General features: G+C 41.1%; 1 protein-coding gene across 7 annotated transcripts; it reads right to left on the bottom strand.

Moving 5' to 3' along the window:
* Positions 1 to 24,954, bottom strand: Impact (impact RWD domain protein). 7 transcript variants are annotated; one of them, XM_052741569.1, is made up of 11 exons: positions 24,864 to 24,954; positions 23,947 to 24,075; positions 23,080 to 23,132; positions 21,811 to 21,873; positions 14,590 to 14,675; positions 10,655 to 10,777; positions 9,788 to 9,885; positions 7,432 to 7,505; positions 5,233 to 5,323; positions 3,486 to 3,620; positions 1 to 2,827 (listed from the first exon to the last, which is right to left on the bottom strand). In XM_052741569.1, the coding sequence occupies exons 2-11, from the start codon at positions 24,055 to 24,057 to the stop codon at positions 2,762 to 2,764; spliced, it is 900 nt and encodes a 299-aa protein (XP_052597529.1). In that variant the 5' UTR covers positions 24,058 to 24,075; positions 24,864 to 24,954; the 3' UTR covers positions 1 to 2,761. The 7 variants fall into 7 exon arrangements, with proteins under 7 accessions (XP_052597529.1, XP_052597527.1, XP_052597528.1 ...); XM_052741567.1 differs by lacking the exon at positions 24,864 to 24,954 and adding an exon at positions 24,744 to 24,857; XM_052741568.1 differs by lacking the exon at positions 24,864 to 24,954 and adding an exon at positions 24,336 to 24,729.
* Between the last annotated feature and the right edge of the window lie 2,091 nt (positions 24,955 to 27,045).

The raw sequence follows: 27,045 nt of genomic DNA, 5'->3' as shown, positions 1-27,045 counted from the left end.
TAAGCCATAGAAGAATATTTATTGATATGGGAAAATGTTAACAATATACTTCTATATGAAATGTGTAGGATAAAAAACAGTATATATACTTTAATATCATTTTTATGGAAAGAAAAATAGCCATATATACAAAATCATGCATAAGAAAAAGTAAGAACTGTATACACCATTTATTGTCATCTCTTTAGTGGACTGGATGCGGTTACAATTTTCCCAACATCATTCAACCTGCCCTCCACACAGTATCTGCTTCATCTGTTCTGTGCTTGGTTTGAACTAATTAACGTCCTTCCAAACATCTCCTTCATGCAGCTACTGCTATGCCCATTAAAGTAGATGCTACTTGCTTTTATATACCAGCATGTGAAGAAAATTGTAACTAATATAATATAGAGAACACCACAGCAGACACCTGGCTATAGAAAGTTATTATCTGGAGAACTAGAAAATTCTCTACATATGATTTTTCTCTATCTTAATAGAGAAAAATATGCTACCATTATTTTGCATTGATGGTAAGAGTGAAATACATAATTTCAGGAGTTAGAACTGAAGAATTTGGGATCTCTCCTCCCTCCTGCAGTGAAGAAGGTTGAGGAGCTCAACCTACAAAATACGGTTAGTAATCTTGTAAAATGAAGAAAACATTTTAACATTTTTAAGTGAAGGAAATGAGATCAGAGATTAAAAAAAAATGTTTTGTCTTCTGTAAACCCTAATACATTTTAGACAAAACACCAGGAAAGAAACTCAAAATCAGTGTGCTGGGAAAAATTACTCCTTCCTCCTGCAGCATAAATTTTAGTGTTTTTATCACTTTTCACAGGTCTGAAATGTCAATATTGTGAAATTATCTTTAGCAAATAATGTCTAAGTTCTGTAACAGTTAATACATAGGATATACTCAGCATTTCATGGAAACAGAGGTAAGTGCTCCAAATACACACATATAGGTTATCCTATAGTTCTCGATAACGTACAACATTAAATAATGTTGAAAATAAGACTTCTGTCTCAGAACCTACTCTAGTGTAAAGCTGGCTCCTGGATTCCTATTTAAAATACCAAGTGAGGATGTGGAGCTTCCAGGGTTAAAGGTCAGAGAAGAACATCTGCCCACTCTCAGATGCTCCACATTCCAGTGCCATCCCAAAGCTGCTTCCTAATTTCGTTCTGGTCCCTTCCTTGGGAGGGGAGTCAAACAGGCCTGTGATCACTTGATGAACTTAGTAATTGCTGGCATCATATCTGATAGATAACGGTATACAACTTACCTACATCTCAAAGGGACTCTCTCTGTCTTTTTCCTTACAAGGAACATGCAGGAGGCAGAGCCAGGCGGATCTCTGTTAGTTCGAGGCCAGCCTGGACTACCAAGTGAGTTCCAGAAAGGCGCAAAGCTACACAGAGAAACCCTGTCTCAAAAAACCAAAAAAAAAAAAAAAAAGGAACATGCAGGTGAAACATAAATAAATAAATAAAACACTGTTAAAAGGGGGATTTGCCAAGAATTTGGAGGGAAAGAATTTGTTTTTCCTAATTAAAAGATTTGTCCCTCCATCTCTCAACAAAAATCACAGAACTAAAAAACTGTCCAGATATAGATGCAAGTGTGCACAGACTAGTCCAGCTCTCCCTGCAAGTGTGCACAGACTAGTCCAGCTCTCCCTGCAAGTGTGCACAGACTAGTCCAGCTCTCCCTGCAAGTGTGCACAGACTAGTCCAGCTCTCCCCTGCAAGTGTGCACAGACTAGTCAGCTCTCCCTGCAAGTGTGCACAGACTAGTCCAGCTCTCCCCTGCAAGCGTGCACAGACTAGTCCAGCTCTCCCTGCAAGTGTGCAGACTAGTCAGCTCTCCCCTGAAAGTGTGCATAAACTAGTCAGCTCTCCCTGCAAGTGTGCAGACTAGTCCAGCTCTCCCCGCACCAGTGGTGTTCTGCCACCTCACCTTACTGAAGTGTCCTGTTGGCCACAGTCCCAGGAAGGACACAAGGAAGGCGCTCCCAGGCTGTTTAGAGACACTGTAATGTCACCTCACCACACTGAAGGGATGGAAGGACTCCCGAGACTCAACGCTCACTGTTTCATTACAGGAATTAATAAAAGGCAGAGACTAAAAAAAATCACTTTTTGAAATTTCACGAACACCAATTTTGAACAAAAGGGAGGGCTAAGAACTGGGCTAGCAGATATGTGGAATGTCCACTTCGGCACATAATCACAGATGGATACTCCTGGATTTTCACTTACTATTACTCCATGGTGAACACTGTAAGATGATAAGTGACAAGCTTGTGAAATCACAAGGAAAGATTCTCCACGGCTGCAGTCTTCACTGAGCCCCGCTCTGAGAAGCTACAGGAGCAGTAAAAGCCTGTTCATTTAACGGTGTGAGAATATCTATCACAAGAAATCAGGCATTTCGTCTTCTGAAGACACGTCTTCCCTGCCAAACAAAGGCACTTGACATGAACTGAAATGGACAGTTAGCTCAGTTACAGTGCCCTACATCTGCCACCTTCCAAGAGTTATAGGAAACGGTGACTAAGCTCATATCAGTTCCACACAAGTCGGAAACACTTGTGAATAATCCTAAATTCTCTATTTTGGCAAATGATAGAACCAAGGAAGGAAACATAACGCTGGTGTCCATGATGAACTGGCTGACTGGAGCTGTCAAGTGGCCGTCTTCGTGTATTCGTTAACCACCGGGAATGTGTACACAATGACTCGGAAATTAATCTTTCATACAGTTTCAAGATTAATGTTCGCTCCGCTTCTTGTCTTTTTTTACTTTCTTCTTTCCCAAACTCTTAGATGACTCCTCCTGGAAAAGAAATCAGTCAATGCAGCACCTCCACACCGGGTACAGATGGGAGCTCATGGCAACCACACGGCCAGACTACACGGTGAAGCCTAAGGCCTTCCAAACGCCTGAGCACTGCCTGAGACACTCCGGCTTAGTCTAGGATAGTCTCTCCCGACAGGAAAGGCTAGTCAAGGAAAGCATTTTACCTAGTACATTTATGCTTGAAAAATCTCAATATTACTTCATCTCTCTCCATTCTCCCAAGTCTAAATAAACAGCTATGAACATATGTAATGCATAAGCCAAACAAACTCAGGATATAAAGAAGACATCCACAGACATGTCGGGAAGCACAGATAATACGACACTAACGGAATTTAGGACTTCACAGGTACCTCAAGAACATCGACTCAGTGTGACAGCTCACATCTCTCGGGACCTCAGTTTGAGGGCATGGACAACAGATAGTATTTAAAGGGGTCTCTGCTTTTTCTACTATAAACTCTTCAGACCAGACTTATAAAACCAGATTCTCCCATCATTCTGACTAAGGCCTAGGTCTCCAGCTTTCTAGTTCAATAGCTTTACCACTGCAATGCCCAAGGTTTCCCAGTCTTGATTTCCCTTTCGTCGTTTCACGGTGACAGCAAACTCCACAGCATCAAGGGCGACTTACAGGTGAACTTGTGAAGTTCTTCTCCACCAGTATGTTCCTGGCACAGTTGTTGATATGTTTGAAACGATCAGGTCCGAGCAGAATTCCTCCATACCAACGGGATACCACCACCATGACATTCTTCACATTCAAAATCTGTTGTTTTCAGAAGCATAATTACACACAAACAGATATGCACAAACCTGAGTTTTAGGAATGAAATAACCGCTATCTAAAACAGCACGCACTGAGTAAAGCTGCTAACAACCCAGGTAGGGAAGTCGGCACAAAGGGAATTCCGTAGGTCAGTACAGTGTCCACACCCTCAGACTCTGAACTGTGGAGCCACTGGTCAGAGCGAAGGGGAAACCATGAAGCAGGCCTCCCATTCTTACTGACTTTTACCCAGAAAGCTACCTGCAGGCAGCCTTTTACCAGTAACAAAAGCAAAAACAAACCAACAAACAAACCCTGCTCCTGATCACACTTACTGCAGAGATGAGGACCTTCACAAGTACAGCTGAAACCCTCGTCAAGTGCTGCCTTTAAAGCGAAGCCACCAGTGTTCCTATCTGACCCCACCCCACAGAAAGGTTCTCAAGAGAAAGGCCTAGTTACAAAGCAAACTCCACATACATGAATAGAAGAAACTACCTGAGGAAAAAATAATCCACTCTTAAAATTAATGGACAATCAATGATCACCAGACAGATGAAGAAAATCCAGCAGGAGGAAAGAGAAAGGATGGGATAAACTAAGATGCACCTGGAAAAACTTAAGGCTGAAAATAGTCCAGTAAAGGAACTCAAATTAATACATGCAGACAAAATTTAAAAGCTACTTTATCTGTAAAAACTGAACAAGATTCCTAAGAAAAACAGAAATAGAAAACAGAAAAAAAAAAAAGGTTAATGCAGGAGCTGGAGAGATGACTCAGTTGTTAAGAGCACTTGCTGCTCTTGCCAGCACCCAGGTTCGATTCCCAGCACCCACACAGCAGCTCAGTCATCTGTAACTCCAGCTCCAGGGGATCCAGCGTCATCTCTGGCCTTTGCAGGCACTGTATGCACATGGTGCACAGACATGATGCATACAAAACATCCACACACAGAAAGTAAATAACTGTTTTAGAAAGAGGGAGACATTTCTAATAAGGAAGAGAATACTGCTTAAGAAAATTAAATGCAAGGTTGTTAAAAATACATAAATTTTGTGCTGAGTGGTGGCAGTGGAGGTGGCGGCGGTGGTGGCACACACCTTTAATCCCATCACTCGGGAGGCACAGGCAGGCAGATCAATGTGAGTTCGAGGGCAGCCTGGTCTACAGAGTGAGATCCAGGACAGCCAGGGCTACACAGAGAAACCCTGTCTCAAAAAAAAAAAAAAAAGGCTCACATTTTCTTGACAAAGAGATAAGCAATTTAATTTTCAACAATGAAACATCCTCCATCCACCCCATGTTTCAGCGTCAAACCAACAGGGAGTTTCACAAAGACAGAAGAGAAGACAGACAGGGAAGCCACTGCCAGGAAACAAAGAGCAGTTCCCCAGAGCTGCAGACAGTCTTGTGTTTTTCCTGGAAAGCACGTCATCAGGGATTAACTGTCTGCACTGTCCCGGGTCCAGTGGTGAAGGCTTCTCCTCAATCAGTGTTTATGAGCAGTGTCTCAAGTCATTCAGACTTTTCCTTCTTCCTAAGTGGGGCTCTGTCTTCCTTGGAAACTCTACGGCTTGTAAGTGCGTATTCCAAATTGAACTCCACACTGACCTCCATGAGGTGAAGAAGACGACCCCCAGCAGCTGTCTCTCCATCATCCTCACAGTCCTGCAGGAAGGCCTGCTTGTCCTCACAGTATATCCTAAAATACATAGGGAGGGCTGTACTTGGAAGCACCAAAGTAGAATAAAATATGTCATATAATAAATGTTAGTCCTCAATATTTAATAATCAATATGATCACCTCCAAAATTAGCATATTTTTCTTAAAATCCTTCTTCAGCTCTGTCTAGTGCATTCTTATGGTTGGCTGGCCACATAGCCCATCTTCACCGTGGGGACACTAGGACCCAGAGGTTTCTCCTCTTTATTACAGTGCTGCTTTTGTGAGAAGAATTTACACATGCATTCCCGTCAGTGACGGAAAGCCGTCTGCTGAGACCATGCTGCATCGAGGCCTTATACAACAGAAACTATAAGGCGATATGTAAGAAACAGGCGGTGCACTCCTAGGACATAATGAAAAACACAAGTGCTTCAGAGGAGATGAAGGCCACATGTGTGAAGGCTTCATATTCTTCCTCTGTTAGTCCAGCTATCGGGTTTTCAATATGCTGCTGGACAACGTGGCATAGAACTGTGACCCCAGCACTCGGAAGGTAGGAGCAGAATCAGTTTAACACCCAATAAAGCAAGCTGGAGGCCAGCCTGGGCTACACGAGTTGGAGGCCAGCCTAGGCTACACGAGACCTTATCCAAAATAAAATAAAATAAATAAATAAGCAAATAAAAAAGAATACATTATTTCTATGGAGATACTGTTCAGGGGCTCATACTCATACACATAAATAAATTCTTTTTTTTAGATGTGAATCTACTAATAGGGAAAACTTCCTTATGCAAACCGAACCTTCTCAATTGGAAGTTTGCCCAACCTGGATTTTATAAACATTCAACCGAATTTTAAATTTACACCAACTCCATATATCTATATTCTTTTTTACTTCAGGGCTAAACTACATCTCTAAGTCTTATTTTTTTTTATATTTTAAAATGTCCTTCATGTCTTCATTTGCAAATCAGCAAACATTTGCAGTCAAAACCCCAAGGTAAGCTACAAAAGCACTCTTAACTCATTATTTATAGGAGAATAAATTGGTTTAAAAATAGCCTTTGGGAAGTCGGGCGGTGGTGGCGCACGCCTTTAATCCCAGCACTCGGGAGGCAGAGCCAGGCGGATCTCTGCGAGTTCGAGGCCAGCCTGGGCTACCAAGTGAGTCCCAGGAAAGGCGCAAAGCTGCACAGAGAAACCCTGTCTCGAAAAACCAAAAAAAAAAAAAAAAAAAAAAAAAAAAAAAAATAGCCTTTGGGAAAATTTGAAACACATATCAACTTTCAAAAGGATTCATATTTTTTGATAATTCTACTATAAAACTATGTTCTTTTTAATTGTTTCTGCATTTCACTTTTTAAAAAGAAGGTGAGGATCTGGTAGATATGCTCCTCATCAGCTCAGTAATAAGAGCTTTATGCACAAGCATGAGGAGCTAAGTCTGAATTCCTGGGACCCACGTGAAAAGCTGGCGTGGCCATGTGTGCCTGTGACCACCCAGCACTGAGCGTTACAGGGCAAAGACCAGGAGATGCTGAGGGTGTACTGGCCGGTGAGTCAACCAAAGCCATGAGCTCCAGGCTCAGCAGGAGACCTTGTCTCAAGAAGCTTGGTGGAGAGCAATAGAGGACAAGCCCCAACACACAGGAAAGCATCCCCCACACATGTGCATGTGTGCACACAAATATGAACCAACTCAATCAACTCTGCAGAAATAATCTAATTCGTGGGCAAAAGATGTCTGCCAGACTCGCTTTACAATAGCGAAAATTTGAAAAACTGCGCTGAAAGAGAAACGCTAAATAAATCGAGGTGTGGAACCTCAATCAAGTATTGTAAGACACTGAAACGGTTTTTAATCAAGTAAATACAGAAAAAATTTTTATTAAATTAAAAAAACAGGACACAGGTAAAGTATTGAAAAGAGTGAACTTCTCACAGAAAAGACAGCACACACAGACTACTAGCAACTGTAGTTGGCAGGAGGCGATGCCTTCCGGCTATGCCTTTCTCTTCCTGCAGTTCGTGTTATCTCACAGGTCTACTATTACAGTAAAAACAGTGACATTTTAAAGTCATGCACAGTTTCCCAAGCACTGCTCATGAATTACCCAGTCTGAAGGCTGACAGTCGCTCACCTGTAGGCGTAGATATTGTGGGTGGCACTGGCTATTTTCTTATTCTCATACAATTTGGCAAGAACCATTTTCACCTTTAAAAAAAGCAATAATATAAATAAACAAATATGACTTTTATTTACTCTGTAAATGCTATAAAAGTAGAATTAAAGTGATTTGATATACATCTTATACCAAAACATTCACTTAAAGAATCCACTAAGCTCTGAAGTGACCTAATAGGGCAGACACTTTCTGAGCACTAATTACCAACAGATGTTTAGTCTGTATGTCGAAGGCACAACGAATGAAAATGTGTTCCCCATGTAGAGAACTTTTCATGTAAACGCAAGCATTTCCAGAAACTAGCTCTGACGTTCCTGACTGTGCCCACTCTATGGCAGGTGTACAGCAACTGCGTGCTCCCAATGTTACAAAATCACAACTGTCTCTAGGAGCCAAGCACGCTTCATGGGGGAGTTCTAACCCAGCTCTTGTAAGTGGCAGTTCTTCTGCATCAAAATGCAAGGGAAAGGAAGAGGCATGAAGAAGAAATTCACTCAGAGGGCAAATGCAAGGAATAGGAGGTTAGATGAGTAACTAAATAACAAAAAACAAAACAAAAAACCACCCAGTCAAAACAGAATTTCAAATCAACAACAGATACATTTCAATATAAATATAAATAAATAAATATAAGTATGTCCCACTATGCCTACTTGAGACTCAGCTTCAAGGTGTGTATTTCCTTTGTCAACCCTATAAGGAATAAGAAGAGAGGCTGAGGAAATGCTACCTGCTGCACCTTAAGAACATAAAGAAGGCCGGGCAGCGGTGGTGGCGCACGCCTTTAATCCCAGCACTCGGGAGGCAGAGCCAGGCGGATCTCTGAGAGTTCAAAGTCAGCCTGGTCTACAGAGCAAGATTCAGGACAGGCACCAAAACTACACAGAAAAACCCTGTCTCGAAAAAAAACAAAAAAACAAACAAACAAAAAACCATGAAGAAGATGCAAGACTCACCTAACGGTAAATTAGGAATTGAACACAAGTGGTTTTGTGTAAAGAGTTTAGGTTTTTTCCCTTGTGACGGAAATCAGTAAAGATTCTGTGAAAAGGAGACTGGGTGGAAAAGAGAGTGAGATATAGTCAGATTGCTACAAACTCAAGAGAAATAGTGGAAAAAACCTGAGATGAACTCAAAGAGACCCAATTTAATCTGCGGTCATCAGCCACCACTTTCAAGTTCTCAGACTCTGGATCAATACAGCAAAGCAATCATCTTAAAGAATATTTCAGTTCTCACACTGTCTAAGGGTCTGTGATCAAGAAGAGAAAGAGGGTTCAGGATGGAAAATTCAGAAGAGAGTGTCTAAGAAGGATTCTGGAGGATTATGAACAAAGGCCAAGGACAGAATGGACTTCAAACGAAAAGGTCAGTCAGCTGAATAGGAAAGCAGTCCTCCTGAGCACACATCTATGAAGAAGAAGAAGTCCTCTCCCTGTTCCTGAGAGTAAAGTCCTTGTAAAAGGAACTCTATTCCTAAGAGTCAAGGCTTCAGAGGCTCTTAGAGGGCTAGGGGTGTAGAGCCCTTGCCCAGATGTATGAGGTTCTGGCTCTGATTCCCAGCACTGCAAAGAAAAGAAGGGATGGGGGGCGGGGTGGAGGTTAGAGTAGAAACAGAGTCCAAAGGAAGGAGATTAAGCCCTGAAGTGTGAACAATGGCACTTTCCCTGTTGCTATTTAACTGTATATGTAGCATTGGAACCACCTTGTATATCAATACAGAATTTCTGCTAGATCACAGCAATAGACAGATCCTGCTGGAAAGACATAAGAGAGTCAAGGACCTACAAACAGTGGTTTTGAAGAATGAGTTGCCATTTGCATCCTTTGGTAGGCATAAGGTCGACGAACACCAAGAAACAACATGTGGGAGACTGGACTTGGCATGTGGGCCCAAATGCCCTCCCTCATCAGGGAACAGTAGAACAGACTCAGCTTCGCATATTCAGTAGAACAAATCATTCTTTCTGATCAGCTGGTAAGCATGATTTTCTACAGTAACACACGTTTTTCTTAAAGATTCATTGACGAATAAGATCCAATCAGAGTTTAAATACAACCCTAATATTGTAGCTCAGTGGTAGAATGCTTGTCTAGAACCGACATGAGCTAGTTTAATCCTCAACAAAAAGCAAAGTTTACACACAATTTTTAAAGCAGAAACAAGCAAATCTCTCATGCTCACAGGAATGTGGGAGTGGGGAAACAAATAAATGATGTCTATGTCATGTGAAGCCATAACAGTGAGATGGAAACATCTCCTAGAACCACACTGGTGGAAAGGTCAAGGTGGCAAGATTCAGTCACGCACCTGCTTAGGACAGACTACGGGGGCCACATGGGCCTGAAAAGTGCTCCTTCGGTCTGTGATAGGAACGCCATGGTCAACTGGAGGCAGTTCTTCTATTTCTATAAAGCCAAAGAATTAATTTTCCTTTTTTTAAAAAGAAAATCAGCAATAAAGGAAAAGAACTGGGATATAAATAATACTATATGGAAAAGTTAAGCAAAAGCAGCATGAATAATTACCTACCAAAATTAAACTTTAAGTAAAAGTTCATAAATCTATCGTATGTCAGAGAAATGATTTCCACCTGTCATTACCACTCAGTCCAAGTGCTACAAAGCCCGGACTGACTTAAACCGTGGGCTGCTGTTGTACTTCAGTGGGTGCAGCACCTAGTTTGTGAGAGTAAAGGGCTACTCAAACCAATGACTGACAGATACGCACACCACAACGTGTTTCTCCATATAGGCCAACCTCTGGAGTGGGAAAGCTCTGACTGGCTTTACAGTGTGTGGCTGTAATATACCATTAATATAATATAATACAATATAATATAATGTAATGTGATGTCTTCTAGTAAAACTGCTCCTACTTCCCATAGTGGAATTCAACATAACAGTACTACATCCAGTCAGTATTCCACAGAAGTGCAATCATTTCCAGTTGTTCTACCTTCTCAACGAGTTCACAAATCACTGTAACTTAACTATGGTAAAGAACCTACCTGTCTTGGCTACTGCTAACCAAAAGGCTAATGGGAAGGGAACACAGTTCAACATTGCAAGCAAGCAAGCAACTACTCCCTCACACATGAGCCTTTGCTGTTTCTAGGCCTCCCAAAGAGCAGAATCACCTGATCTCCTCCAGAGGAACTAGTTAGAAACACTGTACCTGGTACATGTTCACTGATGTTGAAGTCTACTGTTTTAACTGCATTTGCTGGCTGATGTTCTACAATGAGGTCATCTTCACAATCAACATCTTCCTCTTCAGTTTTTTTCTTTACATCTGGGCCTATGTGAATATGAGACATTATGACTGAGCCATGAAGCAAATAAGAAATTAAACCTACAAAAATCATTGGAATCCTAGCACTTGGGAGGCAGACAGAGGCAGGCAGATCTGGAGGGTGGGGCAGGAGGGGGGAGAACAAGGGAATCCGTGGGAAAAAAAAATAAAATGTGGTACATATTAAAAAAAAAGAAAAGAAAAATAATTGGATCTTAACCTTTACACATCATTCTTCAACAGAAAAAATCATGATTTTTTCTTACAACAGAATTCTAAAAATAAATAAATGAAGGCTATGGGACTTTTTCATCATGAGGTAAAAATCAGAGTGATAAAGATCTTGTAAGATCCACCGATGGGTACTGAAATTGCAGGCAAGAGTGTAAGAAAGAACGGGAAGGGAAGGAGAGGTGGTTCAGGGGCAGGGCATCCTTGCATGGGGAGGCCCGTCGTTCAATCCCCAGTACTGATAGAAGAAAAGGAAAAGCCTCAGCACAGCCTTAAGGAACATTCCCCCAAAACTACAGTCTTGGAAGAAGAAAGTGAGAATATTATGTGAGCTGGGGTTTGAGGCCAACCTGAGTACTGGGCAATATACCAAGACCCTACTCCTCCCACCAAAAACAAAACCAACAACAACCAAAACCCAAATCTCCTCCACACAAAAGGGAAGACATTAACTGTCATGATTAACTAATTTTACATGTCAACTTAGTGAGGCCCTAATGCGGAGATCTTTGAACAGACACTATTACAGATGATGGAGGCATGTTTTGGATGGGAACAACATTTACATCTACCAACTTTGTCCTCCATCACAATGAGGAGCCTCATCCAAGTTAATGGAAAAAGACTGACCTCCATGAAGAGGATATTCTTCCAGCAGACTACCTTTGAACATAAACTGCAACGTTAAATTATACTGTGCTGGTCCTTGCAAATTCCAAACTTGCCATCCTCATACTTTTACAAGCCAATTCCTCAAAATAAAGCTCGATATACATATAAGCATATGGAGTTTGTTTTTCTGGAGAAGCCCAACACACTAACTTTACGGTGGAGACAACTGGTGGACACCACTTTACCCAAAGGATCGAGGTAAACATTAACAATCGGGAGGCAAACAGGTCTCATAAGCTTCCCGGTGTGTTGTCATGTGCAAGTAGGAAGCAAACGGAAGTCATGGACTTCTCAGTGTGCTGTATGTAAAGGATGCAGTATCATTTCTAGGTACTTTCACCAAAAACAGCTCACTCCAATCACAAGGACTAACAAGACCAAACCATTAGCATTCCATAAAATAAATGGTCAGAAAATTCACAAGTGTCGAGGTTATCAAAGTTAGCAAAAGGGACTGGAGAGGAAGCTCCGCCATTAAAGGGCTTGAGGAGCTGAATTTTATCCCTAGAATCCTTCCCACTGATGGGGAGGCAAAGGCAGGAAGACCCAGCAGGCTCTGCACATCCTGTCATGCAAGATGACAAAGGAGTTGGATTAAGGATGTAAGGAGCTACTGTACTGTTTCTGTTACTCTTCTGTAAGTTTAAAATAAGCTCTGATTTCTTTTAAAAATTTAAAAAGTTGTGTGGACATACTTAAAAATTTAAAGACTCTGTTCTAGAAAAATAAAAAACAAAATAATACTGAAATAAAATTACTTAATTATTTGACAAGTAGATGCCCCAAAGAAAATTCTCATGCTAAACCCTGATCACTAACTCTTGCCCTAATATAGTTCTTTAACAAGGTTTTCTGTTTGTTGTTTTTTTAACTTTTACAAAAAATTAGAATAGAACATAATGGGTACAGGATTTTCATATATATCTGTGTGTGTGTGTGTATACGTGTACACACATGTGTGTATACATACATGTATACATACACGGACACACACACATACACACACACACATACACACACACACACACACACACACACACACACACACACACACACACACACACATATATATATACCCTTGTTTTAGTGGGCTGCTGTTTTGGTAGTGCTCAGGATCAAACTCAGGGCCTTGTAATGTCAGGTACATATTCTACTACTAAGTTACATTCCCAGTCCAAAAAACAACTTTAAAGAAAAAGACCCAAACAAAATTCCTAAAATAAAATTTTAAAGTACTTTTCACCACAAAACAGTAACTTCCAAATGTGAAGAGCCAAGGTTAGGGAGGTGAAGGTCACTGCTGAAATGAGTTTAATTTCCTGGGAGTTGAATGACCCCAAATGTTCTGGAGTTCTAGAGTTCTGCTGGTAACATACTCAATTTCTACAGCTATTCTAACTCTACAAGACAAGCTGGCAAAATTCGCTTTGAGAATTTCTAGAGATTTATTCTTTCTCATACACACTCTGAATTCTGTAAAATCAGAACATGGATCCAAAAGTCAAAGAAAACACTTTAAAAAAGCTACAGAGATTAGTGTCTTTACGCCACTCTCTCCCCACTCCTCTTTGTTCTTTTTTTTTTAAACTATTTCAAGTGTTACATTTATTTTTAGATTTATTTATTCATTTTGTATGCAGAAGAGGGTGCCAGATCTCATTACGGATGGTTGTGAGCCACCATGTGGTTGCTGGGAATTGAACTCAGGACCTCTGGAAGAGCAGTCAGTGCTCTTAACCTCTGAGCCATCTCTCCAGCCCTCCACTCCTCTTTGATTTTTAACAAAGCAGTAAAAATATTTGTTCTATAGAAAAATGGTAAAAGTGATCTGAAAACTCACATACTGCTATCAACTTTAAACATCCAACATAATTAGTTCTCTGTAAATAACCTTCTTTTAAAAGTTCTAAATAAGCTACAGGGTTCTTTAGAATTCTTCCCCCCAACACTGAAAACAATGTCACCTGTGACCTGTGGTGACAATACAAAGCAGTTGAGAAGGAACACCAGGCTACCTGGGAACAGAGTTCTGTCTCTTCAAAGGGGGGAGGGGGATCAGGGCAGGTGCAGGATGGAGCCCAGCCTGCGCTGTCGTCCACTCTGCCTGCCCTCGGTCTAACAAAAGGCTGCTGGTGGGGCAATGCTGTCAGCTTCTGTGTGAAGGTTACTCCTTCACTTAGAAGGGTGAATGATTGTGATGTATGAATTGCATCGCAATTTCAAAGTCTATTTTAAAATTAAACTCTATATACTATTATTAGTCAAAATACTTCTCAGAGTTCTTTTTTGATGAACACTAGATTTGTTTAGGACTAATATCTAATTTATATATCTAAATCATAAGGCATTCTACAAAGTTTATAATACCTTAATGACATTCAAACAGTGTATTTTAGGTTCAAGTTGTTTCCCCACAAAATTCTACATTCTAGGAGTATAATCCACAGAGAAACCTTATAGAAAGAAATTACTATAACTACATGAGTAAGTGAACTCTCAAGAGAAACTTCTTTTTATGATATAGAATCCATAAACCTTGTAGGACATAGTGTCACATGCCTTTAATCCCAGCCACAGGGGAATAGAGACAGGCAGATCTCTGAGTTCGAGGCCAGCCTAGTCTACAGAGCGAGTCCCAGGCAGCCAGGGCTACACAGGAAAAGAAAGGAGAGGAGGGGACGAGAGGGGATGAGAGGGGAGGGGAGAGGAGGGAATGGAAAAGGAAAGGAAAGGAAAGAGGAAAGGAAGGAAAGGAGAGGAGAGGGGAGGGGAGAGAGGGGAGGAGAGGAGAGGAGATGGAAAGAAAGAAACCACAAACCAGAATACAGATTCTCATGTGTAACTTCAATCATAGCATTCATATGAAAATTTAACTACTCCAAATTAGAAGACAGAAAATTATCATTCAGTCTTACCTGGCTCTGTCATCTGGGATTTCTGTATCAGAACATCTCTTATTTTCTCCACCCACAGGTAAAGAATACTTTCACCAATATTCTGTCTAAATAAAATCCAGGGATAAAATTCATTATTTCAAAAATGTTACCTTCTCAAATTCAAAAAAATTATTTACAATTATAACCCCAAGTCAATGTAATAAAATCCAACCATGCCTTTCCAAATATATAATACATAAAATTTACCAACACTTATGTCTGAGTAACATATATTATGTATACCAACATTAAAGATTTCAAATGGCTCCAAAATGAATAGACCTTACTTACAACTTAAATTAAGGAGAACAATTGCATCCAAAGAAAGGAAAGAAGGTGTCTAAATCTGCACTACACAGATAAGATAGGTGTCAACATGATTTGTTTCCATTCATGGGTGGTTTTGGGACTCGTGTCCAATCATCACTACCCTTTTCAACTCTCTGAACAAGTCAAACTACTTGTTTGGCCCACAGATCCTTCAACACGGCATACACAGAGTATATCGGGACTCTCTCAGGAACTTAAGAGATCTAAAAGACATGTAACTCAACAGTTTTATATCCATAACATGTTTTCTGACAAACTAGTCTACTGAATAATTGATTCATTTTGGTTTCAAATGTTTGGCTGCCTCAAATAATTAAATTCATCTCAAATCACTGAAAAAAAGAATGTGTTTTGAGTTCTGAAGTTAAATGATAGGACATCAATAAAATAAGGACCAAGTATCTCATGCTTAAGGAGCGATTCTAACTACGGTAGCTTTGGTGTGTGTTTAAAGAAGTGTCCGACCTATGTCATAGCAGCACCATCCTGCTTCTCCTTTAAAACTCCTCTCAAAATCAGTACCCACCAAAAGAAACTTTCAAAACAAGCACTTTTCAATCATTTACAGACTGTCAAACCCACCCATCTCATTGGTACATATCTCCTGGAACTAAAATGGTCTTTGCTGTATCTCTTTGCAAGTTTTATTTGTAGAAAGCAAAGACATCAACTGGAAAGGTTTCTAAAGACAGAGAATTTCTTTAAAGGATATTCACTCCTCTCTTCTCTGGACAATGCAAGTTCCAATGTATTAAGTGTATACCAGGTCCCAAGAACATATACACTAACACAGCTGATCCTTAGAACTGTCCAAAGACAGTGTCATGACTTCCCCATTATGAAGATGAGAACAGAGATCAACAGCTCTGTTCTTGCTCAACAGCTTTGCCAGCAAGTAAAAAAGGCCTGAGCTGAAATAAGAATTGAGAATTGAGGTGTAAAGCTCAAGTCACCTGCATCTTGTTCCCCGATCAAACAGCTAACGCTAAGGACACTTCTAGCCTATGGGATGGATTTGTACAATCTACACGCACACACTGCTGAAGGCTTGTCTGTCCTGGGTGAACCTTCAATCTAGGAGGCTCAGGAGAAACACAAGACTCAGTGACATTGGGGCATGGGGGTCCTCCCTCTTTCAGAGCCTCTAGTATAGAGACTGCACTGCATGAGGTCCTGGGGCTATGGCAGGGGGCAGGGTAATGTCAGCCCGTTCTTAGTGCTGGTAACCATTCCTACACAAGAACACGGCTTTATACGGAGTTCTATCTCCCACTCTTATTCTACTGAATTCCTCATATCACCATCACCCTAGTGATTTTAACACTAACGTATACTGAACACCTACTATACATAAGAAGTGCCAAAATGCTTATTACCCCAGTCTGCACTCACTAGCCCCTTTGAAACTTGAAAATCGTCCCTTCATAAATATGAATTCACATTCTGATTTTGTTCTTTAAGACAAGATCTTAACGTATGTAGCCCAAGTGAGTCTACATGTCTACTCACGATGCAGCCCAGGCTACCTTGAATCCATGCTCTTCCTATCTCAGTCTCGGCACTGGACTTACAGACTAGGGTCACTACATCTGACTCCTCATTCAACATTTGAAAAATAATACCTTGGAAGAATTTCTACAATTGGTCACTTCCCAAAGCAACAAAGGAAATTCAACCTTCACTTCAGATGTCTTCTCCTCACCGTGGCTTCCCAAGAACGCACAGGCCAGAGCACTACTGAGCTTCGTACACTGCGGTTTCTGTCTTCACTAGCATTAGCAAGGCTGCTGCTCGAGAATCCAGTGCAAAGAGGCACTGTGGCTATGAGGCTTTCTGGGTCAAGTAGAAATCATTCTCTACCACAGACCCCCCAAAAGTCTACCACTAAAGTACAAAATGTTTGTATTAGAAGTATTACACTGTATTTGTTTTCTCTTGCAACAAGAATTTCTTTCTTTTTTTTTTTTTTTTTTTTTTTTTTTTTTTCTGAGCTGAGGATTGAACCCAGGGCCTTGCGCTTGCTAGGCAAGCGTTCCTACCACTGAGCTAAATCCCCCACCCTTATTTTTTTTTTTTTTTTTTTTTTTTTTTTTTTTTTTTTTGGTTTTTCGAGACAGGGTTTCTCTGTGTAGCTTTGCGCCTTTCCTGGAACTCACTTGGTAGCCCAGGCCGGCCTCGAACTCACAGAGATCCGCCTGACTGTGCCTCCCGAGTGCTGGGATTAAAGGCGTGGCCACCACCAGCGCCCGGCTCATTTCTATCTTTTAACTATCCACTAGGAGTGTGACTTATTTAAAAAACAAACACAAAATACTGGTCTTCCAACTTTTGCCGTTCATTGCTGTGATGAAGGCCTTTATAGAATCAGAAGGCAATTACACTGAGCAAAGCTGAAAGCCTTGCTCCTAAACACCTGCATCTTCCTTTTTGTTTATACTCTCTGGCTCACAGTAGGAAATTCTGCTTTCCCAAACACGTGCATCATCAGAGCTCCAAAGCAACAGAATCTCCAAACTGACCTGAAATAAACCTGCTCTCTGTAAGCTATCTCAAGAGTTCTGTTTAAATGGTACAAGGCTGCCGGGCGGTGGCGGCGCACGCCTTTAATCCCAGCACTCGGGAGGCAGAGCCAGGCGGATCTCTGTGAGTTCGAGGCCAGCCTGGGCTACCAAGTGAGTCCCAGGAAAGGCGCAAAGCTACACAGAGAAACCCTGTCTCGAAAAACGAGAAAAAAAAATGGTACAAGGCTAACAAACCACTACTGTGTGCGAAATAAAGTCTATTACATGGATGTCACTTAATCCTTACAACGATACTATACTCATACTATCGGTATGAGAATAAACACAAAGAAGTATGCTATTCAAAAGCTGATTCCAGAAGCTTGACCAAAACAGCCTTAACACAGCCTAACAGGCTGCTGATGTTATGAGGCACACATTCATCCACAAGTGTGTGTGTGCGTTGCTGAAGGCCAAGCCTAGGACCTCATTCATCTTGATTTGTGTGTTTGTGATGCTGGGGATGAAACCCAGTACCTCACACATGCTAGGCAGGAGCACTAGCACTGAACTACATCCTGTGCCTCGCCATTATAATTTGCTTTGTTTTATTTGTCTGTTTCTTTTGTTTTTGTTTTGAGGCAGTCTTATTATGCAGCCCTGACTGTCCTGGAACTCAAGACATAGACTGGGCTGACCCTGAACTCACAATGATTTATCTGCCTCTGCCTCCCAAGTGCTGGGATCAAAGGTGTGTAACATCACACCTAGCTCTTTGTCTTCATTTTTAAATCCCAAATTCCTAGCAGAGAGGCAGTATATAGAAAATAAAAAATGTTTACCAAAAGATTCTTTCTTTCTTACCTGTCCACGTAAGTGGCCATTAATCATAGTTTATCTTCTTATATGGGCAAATATTAAATTTAGCATGTAAAATGCTCTAGATATATAAAACTCAATATCATATTTTGAAAATATAAACATTAAAAATTATGTTGGTAGATTTATATCTGATTTTTAAAGTTAGTAATACTTTTCATTTATTGCCCATGACTGGAAATATATAAAATCATTAAAAGTTGTCACATGAAACTTTTAAAAAATACAATTCATATTGCTATTTATCACATGTGAAAATACTATTATTAGACTGCAATTATTATTCAAGCACTTTTACTAATCAAAACATTATGACCTCTCTCTTATCTTTAGAACAAACTGTTTAAAACCTCTGAGTGAGTCAGAAGAGGCAAATTTTGTCCAATAAGAGGCTTCTCCTAGTACCCAGGACTCGGAATCACAAGCAGGTAGGCAGGAGGCCACCGCACAAGCTATGGCATTGGTATAAGCAGGAGACAAATGTGTTAACACGATGGAAGTCAGGGGTGGAAAGATTTTCATGAAATAAAGCAGTCAAGTAAGGTATGATCTGAAAAGTGACCACCAGCTGTATAATTAACTATAAGCAAGCCTGTAGTATATTTACCTTATTCTACATTAAGTGGTGAAGACAAGTTAAATAAAAGTAATTGGATTACAAAAAGAAGCATGTTGGAAATACAATTGTTAGAATGGCCAGTAATGTTAAAACAGGCATCAAAAACATTTAACTAAAGAAATAATTATATACTGAGGATAACAGAATCACTAAGTAGGGGCCCAAGAAAGGTCTTTCAGGAAGGACAAGTAATATGGGTTCCATGATGACTTACCATTTTCTAATTAAATATTTTGGGAGGAAAAGAAACCTGGCCTTGATCCCTGGGACATAAAGGGGGCACTCTCACTGTACCAAACAGGACACCTAGAACATACAATAGAATGCTTACTAGCACCTGGATTCAGAAAAAAAAAAAAAAAAATCTGATAATCCAGAATAGTATTTGGTTTAATAAATCAACATATTTCATTAATCCAAATGAACCTTATCTTCTCTTGACTAACGACCTATCAGTCTCCTTACAAATTTCCTACATCAATTCTTGTTGCTCTTCAGGCAATCACAAGAGAACTAGGCTAACTTTTCCAAACTGAAGTCTTAGCATTGGCATCCCACCTCTCAAAATTCAGCATTCACCGGTTCCTAGGGCTAAGAAAAAAAAATCTCTAACAGAACCTACAAAACTCCGATCTTCCTGTCCACCTTTCCCAGTCTTTTCCCACAGGGTTAGTCTGTCTCCTACCACCCACTTCATGTCACCATGACTATGCTCTGGCCTCTCACTGAAAGTATGTGAGCTAATTTACTCAGCTCTTAGTCCAACAAGCCACCTACAGACTCCCAGACCAGAATAAACCTGTCAAACTCAATCACTATCATAACGCCCATCACAGCTCCAGAGTTACATTCACTTTTTCAATGCTGTAGGTAATACATTCCCCTACCACACTAGAAAATTCTAAACACTATGAAAAGGGATAATTTCTAGTTTTGCTAAACCATGTGTAGCCCGAATCTAACACACTGCCCACCATGTAGTATTTGATGGATGGGTGAATTATTGAATGAACAATAACACTGCCTCTGTAGGATCTTGGTCTTTTAGATTACTACAAGAGAACTATCAAAGTATTCAGAACTTTAACAAATAATTATGGTTTGAATCCTGCCATCATCATTTTCACTCATCATATGCTACAAGAATACACACAACAAGAACAGTATCTCTGTGACTGGCCACACTAGTGAAAACTGTGGACTGGTGGCTGTGGAGCCCCCATGGGACTGGGCTAGGCCCTCTGGATACGGAAGATGGTTGTTTGGCTCGAACTGTTTGGGGGGATCGGGATCTGTTCCTGGTGCATGGGCAGGCTTCTGGGAATCCAGTGTCTGAGGTGTGACGCCTTGAACAGCCTTGGTGCAGTGGGAAGGGGCTTAGACCTGCCTAGGCTCGGTGTGCTGGGCTCTGCTGACTCCCCATGGGAGACCTCGATTTGGGGGATGTGGGGATTCGGGATGACTTGGGAAAGAGGGCTGGAGGGTGGGAGGAGGGAGGAGGGGGGATCTGTGGATGGTATGTAGAGTGAGTAGAAAATTTCTTAATAAAGAAAAAAATTTAAAAAAAAAAACTAGCATAGAATCTGGTATACATTTGTTTATGCATAGCAGTTGTAAGACTCAGCAAACTAATATTAATCTGCTCTAACCTCACTGGGGCCACGGATGCCCTGGGAGTTCTTCATTTCCTTACTCCCTGTAGTATTGCTTTCTCTGAAATTCTTGTCTAAGACACAGGAACTTGGAAATTCATTAGGCATCTCCCAGGTTCTTTCCTTGTTCTTTCTATGTTTTTTTCAGAGACAAACTTTATAAACCCTGAAATTCTTTGTCCCATGTTATAAGCAAATCCCCTACACTGGTGGATTCTGGCGGCCATTTTGCTGTTGGGCCTGATCTCTCAATGCACCTACCACCTTGCAGTACTGTCTGGGTCTGTTTCTGGGCTGCTGTCACATCTAGGAATTTGAAGAAGTATGCACATTCATTTCCCCCCACTGTCCTTTTTGCGGGAAAACATTGAAGGAGGTTTGATTAATAATTCATGGAAAACTGTCTCTGTGACTGATAATTTTTAAAAGTATGTGGAATGAACTTGTGTCTGTTATTTCGTGTGTGTTCCACTAATTCTACTTACTTTTGTTAGGCTTATTGAACTTGGGAAGCTTATAGATTCTTCTTATGAAAATATGTTTTCTTCCAGGGTAAGGCTTAGGCTAAGGCAAAATAGCTAAATTCAAGAAACTGTTGACCAAAATCAAAGCCTATTTTCATAGGCTAGCTAAGGAAGAATCAAGCAGATAATGATGAAGCTTCAGGAAGGTTCAAGAAGGTTAACTATGGGGAAAACAAATGCCTTTATGGTCCAGATAGTTAATACTAAATAGAAACCACACCCCACAATGTGCTAACATAAAGTATTGATTTTGTACACAAATACTGTGAAGTGGTTAATGAGGTCACTAATTTTCAAATGACAACCTTAGACCTTCAAAGGCTAAATAGTTAATTCATATCCATACTGCTCCATAAATTGTATAGCTGCTTAAACCCACATTCAGCAATAAATATATTGCTTTTATTTTTAACTCTTCAATTAAATATTTTGAAAGTCTAAAAAAAAAAGAACAGTATCTCTGAATTTGCCTTCAGAGGCCAAATAAGTGTTATATTTCCAACTTTAAATATTGCCACATTCTTCTATCAAATGCACATGTGAGTTTTGTAACTAACCTTTTAGTTTGTTTAAAGTGAATGTTTTCGTTAATGAGCCTAACAAAAGGTTCAGGGAAAGTATGAACATATCTGTCAAGAAAAACGCAGAGCAGAAGTCACTAGCAGAGTGTTTGGGAAAAGCTACCTGTCACTTACATGTATATTTCCTCAAGGCTGTTTGATAAGTCTGCACGTTCTTGCCCTTTCAGCCAAGGAGCACTAAGATTGAATAAAACACAGTAAAGAAAATTATTCAAGAATTAGATGAGTATTTCAAATATTCATTAATGTGTTTTTAAAATCTATACAGAGTTAAAATGTTTTCATTTGCCTTAACTCATTCAACCTGCTCAAGAAACCATAACAAAATCAACACGAATCTTACTGAATTTTAATGACCTAAAAAAACAGAAGCTGAGTTCCTAGGGTACCAGAAACCTGCCCAAATTTGCATCAGTGACTGAACCTGCTCAGGAATTTAACATTCCAGATCGGTAATGTCTGCCACAAGGCCAGGAGTTCTCATTTTCTTCTTCTGGCTGCAAAAGCTGGACTAACTAATAGGTTACTCCCAAAAATGAGCCCAACGAGTCAGCACGCTGCCATGGGATTACAAAAGTGCCTTTTTCTCTGAAAAGATATTTGAAAGCATTCTGTATGTATCATTTGCAATAGATAAAAAAACACAGAACCAGCTGGGAGGTGGTGGCGCAAGCCTTTAATCCCAGCACTGGGGAGGCAGAGCCAGGCGGATCTCAGTGAGTTCGAGGCCAGCCTGGTCTACAGAGCGAGATCCAGGACAGGCAGGGATACAGAGAAACCTTGTCTCAAAAAACCAAAAAAAAAAAGAACCATTTTTATTAGTTTTATTGGCATAGTTTTGAAACATACACAAAAACAACACTTGTAGATACAACTTTTCATAGCCAATTTATGCAGCTCTGTTCCTATGGCTTTGCTAAACTATGAAGTTAAAGGTGAGGCAGGTCACAGCCCACTTCGTCAACAGGTCAGGACTCACGCAGATGAAGCTTGGACTACTAAGAAGTGGTCCTTCAACAGCAATGGACAGAGAAGGCAGGCACAAGTGTCAAGCACCCTGGATAAGTTCACGAAGGCTGGCAGTTTGAAGTTAATCCAAGAGCTGGGTTAGGAGGCCGAGCAACAAGGAAGCTTTCTTCCCCATCTCTCAGCACAGTCCTGCAGCGTTCTGACCTCTGTGAACTCGGACTCTGTTATACTAAGCAGTATGTATCAATGTGTTTTACGTCATTCTGTAAAATGCTCACACTAACTTAAAAGATGTTTTTAATTTCTATATTGATTTTAAACAAAGTATTTTGTATAAACACAATGACTGTATAGAAAACTATCTTTGACAGTAAAATATTTCTATAAAAAGGTAAAGTTAAAAATATAGCTTACTTCAACTGATAAATAGGTGGCGCTGTACCTGGGTATTCACTCGGTAACATCACCTACAAGGAAGTTTTAAAGCAAATTTGCTTACACTGATCACAGCTGAAAAGCAACTAAATTTATAAAGTCAGTCAATAACCAAGTTTCTAATTTGTCTAGACAAAAGACAAACCATTGGTTTATATGCTATCAAGTGAAAATCTCCTCCATCATATTTATGGTTCTACAAAAATGTTGTTAGGTTATCTGTGTTTTTAGAAGCTAATTCTTGGCAGAGAAACTATAAAAGATGAAAGTTAAGAATAAGGTTAAGGGGGCTAGAGAGATGGCTCAGATGTTAGGAGTACTGGCTGCTCTTCCAAAGGACCCTGGTTCAGTTCCCAGCACCCACATAACAGCTCACAACTGTCTGTAACTCCAGTTCCAGGAGATCTGATACCCTCACACAGACACGCATGTAGGCAAAACAATAATGCACAATTAATCTTTTATTTTATTCTAAGTACTCAATAACTGAGTCTCAATAAAGAGACAAGTATTGCTCTATGGATTTTCATTCAAAACCTACTCTTCCTCTTAAATGTTAACCGCCTTTCCAGGTCTAAACCTTCTGTTATTGGTCAGAGTAACAAAAGGAAGTGTCACTCAAGTCTATAAATAGAACATTAACACGTTTACTAATTAGAAGAATAACAACAAGATCTCAACAATCAACAAAAGCATGATTTGAGGGTGACCTCAGATTTAAATATCTACATTTGCATCAGCAAAGGCAATCCAGAAAGCAAGTCAAACTGGAATAATCATAAAGAGACAAATGGCATCAGTTATATATTAAGACTGGAAAAATCGCTACAAAGAAGAAAAAAATACCTGCAAGCAAAGTGTCCATTTGGGGTCATCTATGTCGTCGCTGATTCTAATACAAAATACTTTGGCACAATCATCTATAACGCACCACTCTTCCCCATAAATGGCAGCCATGGCTTCGATTTCCTCATTCTGAAAGTCGATGTGTGAAAGTCAACAAATGAACATACATGGATAAACCTATTCTTACCACCTTTTAAGGCATTAACAAAAATGAGTCTTAGGAGGTCAAATGTTCTGAGCATGTTCGGCTGTCTGCTTTCCTGACACTATCGCCATGATTGCAACCAGCGCGCGCGCGCGCACACACACACACAAAACACACACACACACACACACACACACACACACACACACACACACACACACACACATCCTGTAATGAGACTTACCAGTGAAAAGGCCATTCCCACACCATTAACACCATACTCCTGTTGAGTTCTCACTGGTATTTCTGTTTTAGGTTTGCTGTTGTTTTTAATTTGGGAACAAGACTCGCTAGCGTTTTCCCCGCTTTTGCTAACCAGGCGCTGAAGAATTTATTTTAGGGTTAAAAAGTAATGACAGCAAGGTGTGAAGGCGCTCGCCTTGAATCCCAGCACTCTGAGGGCAGAGGCATGCAGATCTCTTTGAGTACAGCTCCAGGATAGCCAGGACTGTGTAGAGAGGCACTGTCTCAAAACCATCAACTTAATGAATAGGCCTGAAGTGGGAAAATGGGAGTCTGAATGGCAGCCTGGTCACGTGCGAACTGATGGTCGCCGAGTCCCGGCTCCCAGGCTGCAGTTGGGGGCCCTCACCTGCCTCTGGTCGCTCCCTACGTCACCCTCAGCCATGGGCCCCTGGGAGCAGCCACACCACGGCCACCTCGTACTGCCCAGGTCGGGAAACCGAGGACAGGAAGCAGCGACTGCACTGACCTATGATGCACCGGAACCGAAAGCCCCGGGCCTCCCATACGCACGTCTGCTTCCAGGTCACCAGCCAGGCGCGGCGGCGAGGGGCCCCAGGCAGCAGGGCTGCGCAGCGCGTTCTCGTGCGCACGCGCGCCTTTCTTGCAGCTTGCTGGCTCCCCTGACACTTGCGGGCTCCCCTGATGCGTGCTTGCTCCAGCTGCTGCGGGAGTCGGCCCGGCTGTCTCCTGGAAAGTCGCGGGTTTTGCATGAGGAATCAGCACCATCGGAACCATGGGAGACTTTGGGGACCCAAGCTTACCATATTGAACTCTGACAGGCATCTCCTGGGCTTTTCCTGCGGGGTTGGGTCTTCTGCACCTCCCCCCAACACACATATACACACACACACACACACACACACACACACACACACACACACACACACACACACACACAGGCCTCAGCACCATGGGAACCATGGGAGATTCATACTCATCCTTCAGGGAAGAGTGTTTGTTTTTGTTTTTTGTTTGTTTGGTTGTTTGTTTTATGTTCAGAGGTACCTGGTCAGTTTGGGCAAACATGTGAGAAGCCTATTCTTGCTGTTGCCTTGTGATAAAACATTGTTTCTGAGAACAATTTCCAAGCGAGACATTGACGTCACTGTGCAAAGATTGGCTTGCTTGGTGTCATTTCTAATATCTAAATTTAATGCGGCATTTTAGAGCATTGTTAATGAATGCTATTCTTCACTGGCATTTAGTCCAGACGTTTCTTCTGTTCACAAAATGTTTTTGTCTCCTGCTGCCTCTTTTTCACGTACAACTCTTCAAAACCCTGTATCTTTTTTCTCTTCCCTCATCAGTAATTATGGTAGTTTTTAGCCCCTTTAAATTTTCCTTGGGTAAGTAAGGGTACACTGCCTTCCAAGTGCTGGGGTTAAAGGCATGAGTCACCACGCCCAGCTTTCTGGAGGACATTTAATCCACAAAAGACATTTGTAAAGAGAGTTCACAGTAAAACCAGAATTGGAACAGGGTGTTGTGTGGCATATTCATATAATTCTAAGCACTTGGGAGGCTGAGGCAGTTGGAGCCAGGTTTTGAAACTGGCCTGGACTACATCACAAGACCTTTTTTCAAAAAACAATGAAAGTAAGTGAATAAATAAATAAAACCAAGATTAAGGAGGCTAGGGGTGTGGCTCCATTGGTAGAGTGCTTGCCAAGCACTCAGGAAGTCCTAGGTTTAGTGTTCAGTGCCCCATAAAACTCAGTTTGGGCCGGGCGGTGGTGGCGCACGCCTTTAATCCCAGCACTCGGGAGGCAGAGCCAGGCGGATCTCTGTGAGTTCGAGGCCAGCCTGGGCTACCAAGTGAGTTCCAGGAAAGGCGCAAAGCTACACAGAGAAACCCTGTCTCGAAAAACCAAAAAAAAAAAAAAAAAACTCAGTTTGGGCCTGGAGAAATGGTTCATCAGGTAAAGGCAGAGGGTGCCAAGTTGTGATGACCTCAGTTCAACCTACCAGGCCCACATGGTTGAAAGAGAAGACTAATTCCCAGAGTTCCACACACTTTTTTTTTTTTTTTTTTTTTTTGGTTTTTTGAGACAAGGTTTCTCTGTATACTTTTGGTGCCTGTCCTGGATCTCACTCTGTAGACCAGGCTGGCCTCGAACTCACAGAGATCCACCTGGCTCTGCCTCCTGAGTGCTGAGATTAAAGGTGTGCGCCATCACTGCCTGGCACCACACACATTCTTGCATATACGTGTGTGAGCCAAAGTTACCTTTTAAGTTTTCATTACTGTGCCTAAAAAATCCATGAAACAAAAATGCCTCTAGTCTGCAAACCCCTTGCCCAAGGACAAATAGTTCCTGAAATGCTGGAGGCTGTTGTTTATCATGTTTTTCACGCCCCTGAATAAGTTTGACCCATTTGGATGTGCTTGGTCACATTGGGCAGGAGGTTCACAGGCAGGAAGTACATCACATGTGTGCTTGCCCATCATTGGACCTGATGGGAAATACTTAAACTGCTGCAAACAGTGACTCCGGGCCATCTTCTTGAACCCAGAGATGGACCTGGCCAGTATTTCATTAAAGCTTGCTTCACATTTGACTGCAAATTGTGGTAGCGGTCTTATTCTCAACAGGTGAGATTAACACAGACACACTAAATAAAAATGCAATAGAAATCTAAAAAAAAAA

This window comes from Peromyscus californicus, unplaced genomic scaffold (assembly GCF_007827085.1).
Source record: "Peromyscus californicus insignis strain IS unplaced genomic scaffold, ASM782708v3 Scaffold_17__1_contigs__length_78620276, whole genome shotgun sequence".
In the NCBI taxonomy this organism is placed as follows: domain Eukaryota; kingdom Metazoa; phylum Chordata; class Mammalia; order Rodentia; family Cricetidae; genus Peromyscus; species Peromyscus californicus.
The sequence above is the reverse complement of the archived record's forward strand: the minus strand, read 5'-3'. Positions and strand labels throughout refer to the sequence as shown.

Excerpts from the sequence above, each read along its gene's own strand:
- Impact (XM_052741567.1), bottom strand. The coding sequence starts at position 24,779 with ATGGCTGAGGGTGACGTAGGGAGCGACCAGAGGCAG. Across the intron at positions 24,076-24,743 it reads TAGGGAGCGACCAGAGGCAG|AATGAGGAAATCGAAGCCAT; the intron begins GTGAGGGCCCCC and ends ATCGACTTTCAG. Across the intron at positions 9,886-10,654 it reads CATCAGTGAACATGTACCAG|AAATAGAAGAACTGCCTCCA; the intron begins GTACAGTGTTTC and ends TTGGCTTTATAG.